This window comes from Rhinoraja longicauda, chromosome 33 (assembly GCF_053455715.1).
Source record: "Rhinoraja longicauda isolate Sanriku21f chromosome 33, sRhiLon1.1, whole genome shotgun sequence".
Classification (NCBI taxonomy): Eukaryota; Metazoa; Chordata; class Chondrichthyes; order Rajiformes; family Arhynchobatidae; genus Rhinoraja; species Rhinoraja longicauda.
In genome coordinates, this window is record NC_135985.1 from 16202167 (window position 1) to 16216355 (window position 14189).

Sequence of the window (14189 nt, forward strand, 5' to 3'; positions counted from 1 at the left end):
CATAACCCTTAATACCCTAACTAATCAAGGATCTGTCAATCACCGCCTTAAAAATATCCATTGACTTGGCTTCCGCAGCCATCTGTGGCAAAGAATTCCACAGATTCATCCACAAACAGTACCCCATTCCTGCCTTCTCCCCTTACCCCTTGATTCCGCTAGCCCTAAGAGCTCTATCCAACTCTCTTTTGAATGCATCCAGTGAATCGGCCTCCACTGCCTTCTGAAGCAGAAAATTCCACAAATTCACAACTCTCTATGGGAAAAAGTTTTCCTCATCTCAGTTCTAAATGGCCTACCACTTATTCTTAAACTGTGGCCCCTGGTTCTGGGCTCCCCCAACATCGGGAACATGTTTCCTGCATCTAGCGTGTCCAATCCCTTAATAATTTTAAATGTTTCTATGATAGACTTTTTGCAGGGGACCGGGTGGGAAGAAGTGTAGTCCAGATAGCTGTGCGAGTCAGTGGGTTTAAAAGTCTATCCCCTACTCCCAATTCCTCCGTCTACACCGCATCTGCGCCCGGGATGAGGTGTTTCACACTAGGGCTTCCGAGATGTCCTCGTTCTTCAGGAAACGGGGCTTCCCCTCCTCCATTATAGATGAGGCTCTCACTAGGGTCTCCTCTACGTCCCGCAGCTCCACTCTTGCTCCCCCTCCCCCCACCCGCAACAAGGACAGAATCCCCTCGTTCTCACCTTCCACCCCACCAGCCAGCGGATCCAACATATCATCCACCAACATTTCCGTCACCTACAACGGGACCCCACCACTGGCCATATCTTCCCATCCCCTCCCCTCTCTGCGTTCCGCAGAGACCGTTCCCTCCGTAATTCCCTGGTCCACTCGTCCCTTCCTACCCAAACCACCCCAACCCCGGGCACTTTCCCCTGCAACCGCACGAGATGCAACACCTGTCCCTTTACCTCCCCCCTCAACTCCATCCAAGGACCCAAACAGTCTTTCCAGGTGAGACAAAGGTTCACCTGCACCTCCTCCAACCTCATCTATTGCATCCGCTGCTCTAGATGTCAACTCATTTACATCGGCGAAACCAAGCGCAGGCTCGGCGAACGCTTCGCTGAACACCTGCGCTCGGTCCGCATTAACAAAACTGATCTCCCGGTGGCCGAGCACTTCAACTCCCCCTCCCATTCCCAGTCTGACCTTTCTGTCATGGGCCTCCTCCAGTGCCATAGTGAGGCCCACCGGAAATTGGAGGAACAGCACCTCATATTTCGCCTGGGCAGTTTGCAGCCCAGTGGTATGAACGTCGACTTCTCCAACTTTAGATAGTCCCTCTGTCCCTCCCTTCCCCTCCCCCTTCCCAGATCTCCCTCTATCTTCCTGTCTCCACCTATATCCTTCCTTTGTCCCGCCCCCCTGACATCAGTCTGAAGAAGGGTCTCGACCCGAAACGTCACCCATTCCTTCTCTCCCGAGATGCTGCCTGACCTGCTGAGTTACTCCGGCATTTTGTGAATAAATCGATTTGTACCAGCATTTGCAGTTATTTTCTTATAATACAAGCCTAGTCGTTCCATTCTTTCATCATATGACAGTCCCGCCATCCTGGGAATTAACCTCGTGAACCTACTCCCTCAATAGCAAGAATGTCCTTCCTCAAATTAGGAGACCAAAACTGCACACAATACTCCAGGTGTGGTCTCAACTGCAGAAGGACCTCTTTGCTCCTATACTCAACTCCTCTCTTTATGAAGGCCAACATGCCATTAGCTTTCTTCACTGCCTGGTGTACCTGTATGTTTAATTTCAGTGACTGATGTACTTGGACACCCAGGTCTCGTTGTGCTTCCCCTTTTCCTAACCCGACACCATTCAGATAATAATCTGCCTTCCCGTTCTTGCCTCCAAAGTGGATAACCTTACATTTATCTACATTATACTGCATTTGCCATGCATCTGCCCACTCATCCAACCTGTCCAAGTCACTCTGCATCCTCACAGCATCCTCTTCACAGTTCACACTGCCACCCAGCTTTGTGTCATCTGTAAATTTGTTATTCAGAGGCTATGGCCTCTGGTCCTAATGCAATCAAGGTGCTTGTCCAAGCACGACATGCTAAGTGATTTCCTTTCAGTGCTATGCCATGGTGAGATGGGTTAAATGGGCATGCATTTATCCCAAATAATCTCTGCACAACTTCATTCTCGGCTCAAATCACAGAGAACACACTTCATATGACTTTCATATGAAGAAAGACTGGATAGACTCGGCTTGTACTTGCTGGAATTTAGAAGATTGAGGGGGATCTTATAGAAACTTACAAAATTCTTAAGGGGTTGGACAGGCTAGATGCAGGAAGATTGTTCCCGATGTTGGGGAAGTCCAGAACAAGGGGTCACAGTTTAAGGATAAGGGGGAAGTCTTTTAGGACCGAGATGAGAAAGGTTTTTTTCACACAGAGTGGTGAATCTGTGGAATTCTCTGCCACAGAAGGTAGTTGAGGCCAGTTCATTGGCTATATTTAAGAGGGAGTTAGATGTGGCCCTTGTGGCTAAAGGGATCAGCGGGTATGGAGAGAAGGCAGGTACGGGATACTGAGTTGGATGATCAGCCATGATCATATTGAATGGCGGTGCAGGCTCGAAGGGCCGAATGGCCTACTCCTGCACCTATTTTCTATGTTTCTATGTCCTGGCCCAGGCAGAACACAATTCACAGCTAGCCTGTTCTCATTGTTAATTATTCTGTTTCCTGTACATAGATCCAGCAAGGAGGACTGCTGTGTATACTGAAACACTGATATACTACTCGTGTCAGTATGACCCTTAATGGGAATGAGGATTTGAGAGATTAAACTTCCTTCAGCTAATGATGTTAAATTGAAATTCCAGTTGTCTGCCATACGTTCCATCTAGGGAGCTGTCTTGGAGGAGAATTAATATTACTATCTACTTTGCAACCACTTCACAGCCAACCAATCTCATACCAAGACATGCTGCATGCTGGGGATAAAGCAGCATCAATCTCACTCTTCCCATAATGGTCAATAGAACACTGCTGGCACGGAACAGCAGCTGAATTCTGCCAGCAAGGAGGAAATCTCAAAATAGTGAATTAACATAAATTGCTTGGAATAGTATATGATCGAAGTGATTTTTTAAAAACTGCAAAAATATTTATTTTAAAATATCAAACGCTTACCTGTGAGAAACAGGCATAATTCATCCTTGCTGCCTCCTTCCACTGGCAAGGAATGGCCATCAATATGATGGTACGTCACTTCTTCAGTTTGTAAGTCCCAGAATGCGATGGTCAACGCTCCAGAGTCGGGAGCAACAAAGGTGAATAAAACACTGAATCCGGAAACAGATACAGTCTCTATAATCATGGATTCCTCGAGTCCCTGCAGGTGCAAGACTCTGCGCCATTTACTTTCTTGACTGTTTAGGTCCTCCTTCTGTCCAAAAGTGTTAGATTTATGAGAACTGATGTGACAGGATGCAATATTTGAACTGGAACTGGACATGTAATGATACCAGGGAGTGGATGATCTTGTCAGGAATTCTTCTGCCAATGAGACTTTAGTCTTATTGTAGAAAGCTCGCAATCGGGCTGCCCAGGATCTTTATCAAACATAAATTATTTCATTTACTTACTCCAATAAATTCACACTTTCATACCATAAACTTTGTATTGCTGTAACATGTTAATCAGCTTTTGAACCGACATATTAAAATACATTAGGAGCAAATGTGCAATATAAAACCATAGAGCACAGAGAAGACTATTCAATCCATTGCATATGTTATAAACATTTGATAAAGCTTAGCACCAGCCCACCCTCCAGCCCCTTGCAAATTTCTTCTGTAGACTTTATTTTTGGACTTTAGAGATACAGTGCAGAAACAGGCCATTCGGCCCAAAGATTCCCTTCCAACCAGCGAATACCCCCCCCCCCCCCTCTGTACATTAGCAATATCCTACACACTAGGGACAAATTACAATTTTTACAGAACCTGCAAACCTGGACGTCTTGGAGTGTGGGGGGGAAACCAAACCACCCAAAGGAAACCCACGGGTTACAGGGAGAACATACAGATTCCGTAGACAGCACCTGTAGTCAGGATCAAACCCAGGTGTCAGGCAGCAACTCTACTGCTGCGACACTAGTGCCTCTCTGTTCAAGTATTTATCCAATTTCTTTTGAAAGTTCTGAATTAATTTGCTTCCTTCTGCCTTTCAAGCAATACCTTTCAGGTTATAAAGGGCAGCATAAAAAAAAACTAATTCTCCCTTTGGATTTTGTCCAATTATTTCAAAATAAACATTTGTAATATTTGCAATTCATAACTCATTTCACTTGGAATAAATTAAAGTGTTATCAGATCTGAGTTTCCAACCTTACCTATCTGGCTGAAATGGCAAATTGAGCACTTTTTCACTATAAACAGAACTAGCAAGGTCATCCTCATCGATGCCAGTGGGAGCTCTCAAAGAGTCATCATTGGAACCTTTACTGGCGCACAGCAAGTCATCAGGATGTTCTCTGTAAGAAGAATAACACCACAGGAAATTTCACATATAAATATATCCTCAATTTTTAATGAACCTCCACTAAAGTAGTAGGGGATCTTTAAACTATCATTTTAATCACCTTTAATATTATCACCCGTCAATGTGATTTCAAAATTATCATGCATTATTTCACCTCTGCAAAAGCACACAATGGCTACTGTAATTATAATGTAAAGCACAACAGATTACAATCTACTACAAACCCACTGACTCCCAGTTATCTTGACTACTCCTCCTCATCCTGCCTCTTGCAAGGATGCCATCTCCTACTTGCAATTTCTATATCTCCACCACATCCGCTGAGGCTTTCCATTCTAGGACACCTCTCCTTACCTGACACACTTTTATCTCCTTTACATCTCTAGTCTTTGTCCACCCATCTGCCAATCAAAGCCCCCCTCACATACATCTACCTGTGACTTGCCAGACTCAAACTTTCAATTTAGAGTCTAATCCACAAGGGGCAAAAGTGTCAAGTGTCAAGTGAAACATTCCGGTAGTGTCAAGTGAAGAGTCCTACTAAAGTCAACACTTAGCTCCAGGTGGAAAAAAAGCAGACATCAGTTGACATGGGGCACTAATAGGCAGAAGTGAAAGGAATCCTGGTCATGGTACCAGAGCAGTATTTACAGAGGAGGATGGAATTGAAATATCTTCTCGTGTGGTATATTTCTCACATTCTATTCTTTTGTGAAGCAACTTGACAAACAGTAATGGAAATTCTGATGATTTCTACCTTGATAGCAAAAAATATAAAAAACAAATATACCTGAAAAAAATATTCAAGTTGACACAAATAGCATGGTTAAAGCAGTTCACAGCCACAGCAACATCCAAGTCAGGCGATAGCCCAAGTCTGCTCAGACAGGTTAAGTCACAGGCATCACGAGCTTCTTCACACATTCCCATCTGGCCGAGTGCAAGATTAACATTCCCAAGCTGTTTGCCATCTACAGTATCGTAAATATCTGAAAAAGCATAATATTAAGGAATTTTATAACAATGGATAAACAGGTACTAAACTCAGCAATGGCTTCAATCTGGCACTGTGTTTGGATCCAGTAAATCGGGATGTTTTGGGCCAGCACCCAAAATATTAACATAAAAATCTCAGTTGTAAAAATCCAGCTGGATCACTGAAGGAAACCATGACTGTTATGGGTTTGGCCGACTCTTATGGGTAACTCCAACCCCATGTGAAAGACTTCACACCTCACAGGCACGCAGTTGCCAGAATAACAAAACTGATCCAGCCAAGTGCCACATAGATCTGCTGCAAATTCAAAGCACAGCTGTTAATTTGTGTGATCATGCTGCCTTTGCAGCTTGACTTTTACCTCTCTAATATTCATAGGTGTGTGTATCAATCAGATTTCAATATTCTGAGCAGAACATGTTTTGTTTTACAATTACAAGATAACCAAGGCAGCTCTGGCACTCAAAGATCATAAAACACAAAAAATGGTTATACTTTATATCAGTTGATTAGCAGAGGACAACAGCAAAATAATACGATATATATTTTCCTGTTTTCCTTTCCTGCTACTTTAGTGTTGCATCTATGAGAATGTTCCATTGCCTTTCATGCTGAGCGAATTAGCTGCCTCATCTGTCTTTCAAATGTTCATATGAAAATCTGTTTTTAGGTATATTTCCTCCAAGTAATAAGCTAAACACAAGGCAGCAGCATAGGCAATTATATCCTCATTCTGTAATTAACTCTCCCAAGTCAAATGTAATTGGGACAGAAAAAGCGATGTTGGGCAGAGGTGAAGCAAGACTCCCGAAAGGTAAAGATAAGCAAACGTGAAACTATCTTCCACACTATCTTGGAGCTTTGGGGAAAAATAAACCAAGTAGTCAATAGACAATAGGTGCAGGAGTAGGCTATTTGGCCCTGCGAGCCAGCACTGCCATTCACTGTGATCATGGCTGATCATCCACAATCAGTACCCCGTTCCTGCCTTCTCCCCATATCCCTTGACCCCGCTATCTTTAAGAGCTCTATCAGAAATTAAGCTTGGAGAATGGTTATTAATCTTTTTAAACGAACAATCAACAGACAATTTTTTTCAAATTTAATGTACATAAAGATGTACTGTGATGCGTTAACACTTGTCATATGCTGTTTTTTCAGCTCTGCCATTAGAATTCCTTTTAGCAAACCACAAGACAAGTCAAGTTTACGGGTCATTTCTAAAAGTATGGTGAGGTACAGGTACAATAAATATCATGCTTGCAGCAGCATCACAGGCACATAGGAAAGTAGATGTTACTGAGCCTGGTGGGATGTAACATTTTCGTTTAGTTTAGTTTAATTTAGTTTAGAGATATGGCCCTTCGGCCCACCGAGTCCACGCTGACCAGCGATCCCCATCCAGTAGCACTATCCAACACACACTAGGGACAATTTACAATTTTAACAAAGCCAATTAATCAATAAACCTATACATCTTCGGAATGTGGGAAGGAAACCAGTGCACCTGGGTAAAACCCACGCGGTCACGGGGAGAATGTATAAACTCTTTACAGACAGCACCCATAGTCAGGGTCGAACCTGGGTCTCTGGCGCTATAAGGCAGCAATTCTACCACTATGCCACCGTGCTGCCCCAACGACAAGCTTCTGGACCTCCTGCCCAATTACACATTTAATTTCAACCTAATTAAAACCAAATTACAGCTTTAAGTAAAAATATAAATATTTTATTAAATGCATCCAAACACTGGGGTGAAAGCAGCAATACTGAAGACCCATTGCTTCTGAATGTTCAGACGATAAATAGAAATATTTCACTGATCGTTTCATTTCAACTGAAAGCACATTACTCCCGCTCTGTTGGAATCTATAACCAAGCTATTAACCCGATTCAATGAATGCCAGTGAAAGTAAATACCAATAAAGTAGTTGATGCACTGAAGTTGGTGAGTGCAATTGAAAAATGGGTAATTAAATTATTGAATACGTTTAAAAAAATCAGAGTGCTAGATTTTGAAAATTATTGCCACTGAAATCCCAAATGCATTTTCAACAATTTCTCTATGTCTGCATATCACCAGGTATCATCCAAGATGAGTGCTCCTTCTCTGTAGTGAAAGAGGACTTGCAGCTCATATATACTAGACTTACAGCAGATCGGCTTTAGTTTGTCCAGTGCTTTGCATTAAGTTGTTCAAAACTGCAAAGGATACAAATCCATCCCGCGCTGTCCAGTAGGAAAAGCATTTCCTGGCAAATCTGTCCATCCGTTATTCTCCCAGAGGCCTCAGGAGACAGACCAAGTTTGAAGCCATCGAAAATATCTGCTTCAGAAGTGCCTTCCAACCATGACAGGTGAAGCAAGGTGCAATTATTGAGCAGTATAAAGGATGTGCTATTTTTAAATGATAAAATCTTCATAGTGAAGGTTGATTGTAGACCTGTAAATCAAAACCATTTTAGTTTGTACGCATCTAACATCAGAAGAACTTGCTAAATGTTTTAATTCAAATTTAAGTGATAAATCTACTTTTTATGCATTTTGGCATGGTCACAATGACTATGCCAAAAAAGAGAAACCTTAAAACTGATTACAAATGCTCGATTAATCCAACAACGATAATCCAAGAAAGGGTAAGAGAGAAACGAACACAAAATTAGCACAACATCTGCTACAAAAAATGCTAGAATCCATCGTTAAGGATATCGTGATTTAACACGTAAAATAAAATAAATAGTTGTTATGAGGATCCATCTGGTAGAATAGATTTTTGGGAGTTTTAGATGAATTCAATAGGGTGATGTAGAAGAGCTTGTCGCACAAGATGCAATTCTCATGAGACTGGGAGTGATATATTAACTTGGATTGAGGAATGGTTACTAGACAAAAGACAGGTCTTGTCAAGAACTAGGAAGGTAGGTAAATCTCACGGGCCTGATCAGATTAATCCAAGGACACCATGGGAAGTTAGAGAATTGCAGGAATCCTGGCTGAGATATATGAATCATCGTTAGACATGAGTGAGATGCCAGAAGACTGAAGCGTGGCTAATGTTGTATCTCTATTTTAAGAAGATCCGCAAAGAAATACCTGGAAACTATAGACCAGTGAGACTAATACCTGGGGTAGGAAAGTTAATGGAGAAGATTCTGAAAATTACTGGGGAGGATATACATGAATTTGGAAAGACATGTATGTGGATTGATTGTATCCACTTGATTGTGGATAGTCAGGATGGTTTTGTGCATGTGAGATCATCTCACGAATTTGATTGAGATTTTTGAAGTAAACAAGAAAGTTGATGAGTGCAAGGCCATAGATACAGACTATATGGAATTCAGCAAGACCTTAGATAGGGTTCCTTATGGTAGGCTGCTCTGGAAGGTTAGATCTCATGGGATCCAGGGAAAGCAAGCTAATTACATGCAAAATTGGCTTCATGGACGGAAGCAGTCGGTGATGATGGTGGATGGTTGTTAATGGTGGACTGTGACGAGTGATGTGCCTCAAGGATCAGTGATGAGTCCATTGCGGTTTGTTATCTTTATCAACGATTGGGATGAGCATGTACAAGGCAGTTAGTAAATTTGCAGATGACATTAAAATAGGTGGTATCATTGGATGATTGTCAAAATTTTGATCAGCTGGGCAAGTGGGCTGAGGAAAGGCAAATAGAGTTTAATCCAGATATGTGAGGGGTTGCATTTTGGAAAGTTAAATGAGGACAGAACCTTCACACTGTATGGTAAAGCCCTGGGGAATGTTGTAGAGGCCAAGCACATAGTTTCCTGAAAGTAGCATCGCAGGTATATACAATGGTGAAGGTTTTTGGCACACTTGCCTTCATTAGTCAGGCAAATGAATATAGATGTTAGAACGTTATACACAAAATTCTGGAGTAACTCAGCGGGTCAGGCAGCATCTCAGGAGAGAAGGAATGGGTGACGTTTTGGGTCGAGACCTTTCTTCAGACTGATGTCAGGGGAGGGGGTGGGTCAGAAATAGGATGTAATAGGAGACAGGAAGACAGTGGGAGAACTGGGAAGGGGGAGGGGAAAGAAAGGGACAGAGGAACTATCTGAAGTTAGAGGTCTATGTTCGTACCGATGGGGTGTAAACTGCCCAAAATTTCTACAGGATATTGGCGAGGCCACACTTGGAGTATTGTGTTCAGTTTTGATCATCCAGCTATAGGAAATAGGCCATTAAGCTGGATAAAGTGTGGAACAAGGATGTTTTGCCAAATGATTTTGACAATGTGTTCAGGGAACCACCAACTCTTTTTCCCACATAGCCTCCAGGATATTCTAAGTTGACTACTGCCTGATGGACTTGTGGTCACAGGGTATTCTCCCGCTGCAACTATGTCCTCTGGTTATCAACCTTTCTACAATTGGAAAACTTATTTATGTAACAACATTCCTGTACTGTATATCATTGCACACTAGCACTTCCTAATGCTATTTTGATCAATGCGATTTTCTTTAACAAACAGTAGTATCACTCACTCAAGTTTTTGTTTTCCAACAGTTTCTGCAGTGCCTCCTCACTACAGCTGTGAGTGTTGGTAACGTCACAGATGCCATCCTGGACACAGAACTCGTAGATCCCTAAATCGTTGCGGTTACTGAGAGCAAGAAGCCGTCCCCTGTTGGGCGAAGTCTGCAAATTTTCCGTTGTTTCCCAAACAAAGCTGCCAAACATAAATGTCGCAGGCAGAGAAAATACATCAGCTAGGGGAGCAGAAACACATCAAACCCCTAATGCTTGCACCATCTGTGGTTACACCAGACAGCCATTCACACCAGGAAACTGGCAATAGTTGAGCAGGGGCTTATTGCAGCAGTTGGGCTGTGTCAGCAATAGACACCGAGGTTTCACAATATTTCAAGCAGTCTCTCATTAGGGCATGATTAGCTGAGTGGGAGCTAATTCTATACTCAATTACTTCTATCAAAATCAAGTTTTAATATAAGAAAAAACAATTACTAAAAGAGGAGAGAAACTAGTTCTGCTGGAACAAACCAAAGTAGAAAGTAGGATTTTTTAGTTTAATACATTGTGAGAGCTCGTTCATTGGCAAGGATGTCAATATTTTCATGTTCTTAACCCAGGAATAGCCTTCATTCTGCTTCAGCCAGTTTATGCTGTTTATTTGTGATACATTTAAATAAAAGATAATGGCACAGGAGTTGCATGCATGCAAAAATATATACTATAGGATTGTTCTGCGCTGTTGTACACTGATTCAATTTATCACAATTGCAAAACCATAAAACAGCTGACATCCTAAGCATTCTCTCTATGTAAATATTTTTTTAATCTTACAAGATGTGTTCACAACATCTTGCCCTTAAACCATAATAAATCCTCTCAAGAAACCTTAGAGAGGAGAAAAATAGCCAGGTGCAGAGCTGTTGGGGAGAAAGGGTTGTGAACAGTGATTTAAATGGGGTCAGATCGGACCAAATAATGGAAGAGAAATAACCAGAGAAATTATTTTGGTGACACCGCAGACTGCACGTTAGAATCTAGGGCATAAAACAAACTGCTGGAGGAACACATGGTGACAAGCATCATCCACAGAGGGAAATTAACAATTGATGTTTTAGTTTGAGACCCTTCCTCTAGTAAAGTAGACCAGCTAAGATGGGCAAATGATGAGCTTGACAGATTGTGCCATGGAACGTTTTCACTACTGTATGACTTGATTCTATTTTCTGGATTGTGATGGTTTTATTGAAAGGAAGCCTATGGTATGCTTGCCATAATAGGGCCGGGCATTGATTAGAAGAGTCAGGATGCCACAATACAGCTTTATAAAACTTTGATTCAGCTGCATTTGGAGTATCATGTGCAGTTTTGGTCACCTCATTAAGGAAGGATGCAGACGAGGTTTACCAGAATATTGATTAGAAGGTACTAGCTATAGGAGAGGTTGGATTAACTTGGATTGCTTCCTCTGGAGCCTTGGAGGGTGAGGAAAGATCTCACATAAATATATAACATTGTGTGAGGCGTACATAGGGTACACAGTCTGAAGTTTGTTCCAAAAGGTGGAAGCGTCAAAGACATATCAAAGACAAAGGACATATCTTTGAGGTCAGTGGGAGAATGATTAAAGGAGATAGCTGCACAGGATGGGAGGGAGGCTTGAACAATCTGCAGGGGAGGTAGTAGAAGCATGTATGACAGTTGCAATTACGTGGCTTTTAGATGGATATGAACAGAATGAAGGGATATGGATTATATGCAGGCAGAGCAGATTAGTTTAACGGCATCATATTGCGGGCACTGGGGCCTGTTCACATGCTGCTCTAAGTTCTATTTGGGTGTAAATATTGAACAATCATTGTAAAACCGTAATTAATTTTGCAAACTTCAATCCCCCAATTGTACAGCACAAGGTTTCCATGGATCGGCAGAAGATGCTGGAGGTTTTGACACCGGTGGAATGTTAATGTCAAAGGTAGTTGATGCATTTTTGAGAGCCAGAGATGTCCAAGGGAGGATGACAAGCCTGTGGATTGATGGCACAGAACTCAGGTCAAGGACGGGCGGTGGGTGCCAGGGGTCACAAGACTGGAGGCAGACGGGCCCCGAATGAGGGCCGGTCACACCGCTGAGAACAAAGAGGAATCTGAAGTTGGGGGCCACCAAGAACAAAGGGGGACCATTGGGGTCTAAATGCAATACTTTGTAACTTTGTTGGGGTCCTATAAGTGGAGACTCTTTGCATACTTGTGTCTGCAAAGCACAGAATCTCGCTGTGACAGGTCAGATGTGATGATAAAGTACCATTCATTAATCCATGGAGGCCAGGCCATGAGCTTATTGAGTGGCAGTCAGTGGGGACAGGTCACGTGACGGGTGGTTGCATTTCGGGACTACAACGCACAAAATGCCGTGCGGTGACCACGTGACGCCCCGGGCCCGGTGCTGCCCCACTCGACTCACTCGGTAAACTCCCCGCCCGCAGCGGCCACTGCCCTCCGGCAGAAGCGGCCGACGTCCGTGCACAAGGCGATGAAGCACAGGCCGCTGCTCTGCCCCTCGCCCGACCGCCAGAGTCCGCACAGCGCCCGGCAACAGCCCACAGCTCTGGGCCGCCACAGGCCCTTGGTGTTCCTCCACTCGGCGGCGGCGTCCAGCAGCACCTCCTGCACCTTGGCTCCCGTCTCCATGGTGCCGAGGGGCTCGACTGTCTACCCAAGACCGGGGGCGGAGGCCCAGGACCAACTGCCGCCACAACCTAACCTGATGCCAGTGTGACTGACAGCCACGTTAACCTATCACCTGCATGGAGCTCCGTCACTCGGCCAATCAGTGAGCAAGGGGCGAGACGAACAACATCAAGCTTGCTTGAGTCGACAGCAAAGTCAGGCAGAAGCAATCGATGTCACATGATGAGAATCATGGATATCACAACAGAAGGCGTTCTGTCCATCGCGTCCATGCGGGCTTCATGAATGTACCTAATCTTTTCTCAAAGGCCTGCAAACGTTGTACCTTCAAATATTTGTCCAATGCATGATTCACGAACCGTGCAATGATTAACATTCTTGCCTGTACTGGTACAAGGTGAGAGTGAAAGAGTAAAACCTTACGAGTCTTATGAATCATAAACTGGGACAACCCCGCTCCCCCCAGATTACTTTGTATCTCATAATCCTGCAATCTCACCGTTTAGTTTAGAGATACAGCTTGGATACAAGTCCTTCGGCCCACCATGTCCATGCCAACCATTGATCACTGTTCACACTAGTTCAATATTATGCCACATTTGCATCTGCAGCCTCCACAAGTAGGATCCTGAGGGGGATAGTGTAAATCTTCCCCCACTCAATTTCACAGTTTCAAAATAACCTACAAACCCACAAGTGTTTGGGATGTGGGAAGAAACCAGAGCAACCAGAGGAAACGTACAGAACATCAATGGCGCTGTTGCCAATGTCATATCTCCCACCATGTTTTGTTCACTCATCACTACCGTGCCTGCTGGTGGTTCCCCACACAGTAAATCCTCAGTATCACTGACTGACAGCTTCAGCATCAATGGCAAAGACCAGACTGATTCAGTATAATTTATTACAATGGGCGGGAATGAGCTGCCTTAAAGGAAGTTCGGCTCAACACAATCCATAACCGGGAATCTCAACATCTCAGAATTTGTGTGGATTCAGACAATGAACCGCTTCCTTCAGTTACCAGTTGTTTTTTCAGTCATACAACACGGAAAAAGGCCTTTTGGCCCAACTTGCCCATGCCGACCAAGAGGCCTCATCTCCACCAGTCCTACCTGGTCCACATGCCTCCAAACCTTTCTCATTCACGTACCAGTCCAAAGGTCTTCTAAATTTTGTTAAAATTCCTGCCTCAACTACCTCCTCTGACAACTCATTAGATATACCCACCCTTCATGTGAAAAAAGGTGTCCCTCAGGTTCCTCTTAAATCTTCCCCCCCTCACCTTACACCTGTGCTCTCTAGTTCTTGATTACCCCACCCTGGGAGAAGTAATCAAGAATGAGAGCACAGGTGTAAGGTGAGGGGGGAAGATTTACACTATCCCCCTCAGGATCCTACATGCCTTGATAAGATCACCCTGTCTCCTGCGTCCTAGTGTGCCCAGCCTCTCCCTTTGGCTCAGTGCTGTATGACTATTAG

At 43.6% G+C, this 14189-nt stretch overlaps 1 protein-coding gene across 1 annotated transcript in view; it reads right to left on the reverse strand.

The window, feature by feature from the left end:
* spg11 (SPG11 vesicle trafficking associated, spatacsin) overlaps positions 1-12781 on the reverse strand; it is a 120381-nt gene extending 107600 nt beyond the window's left edge. Inside the window, exons 1-6 of the mRNA XM_078427250.1 lie at positions 12481-12781; positions 10032-10216; positions 7736-7963; positions 5314-5512; positions 4375-4515; positions 3171-3592 (exon numbers count right to left, since the gene is read on the reverse strand). Coding sequence (XP_078283376.1) covers positions 3171-3592; positions 4375-4515; positions 5314-5512; positions 7736-7963; positions 10032-10216; positions 12481-12707 — 1402 coding nt within the window. The 5' untranslated portion in view covers positions 12708-12781. The remainder of the gene's footprint in view (positions 1-3170; positions 3593-4374; positions 4516-5313; positions 5513-7735; positions 7964-10031; positions 10217-12480) is intronic.
* Between the last annotated feature and the right edge of the window lie 1408 nt (positions 12782-14189).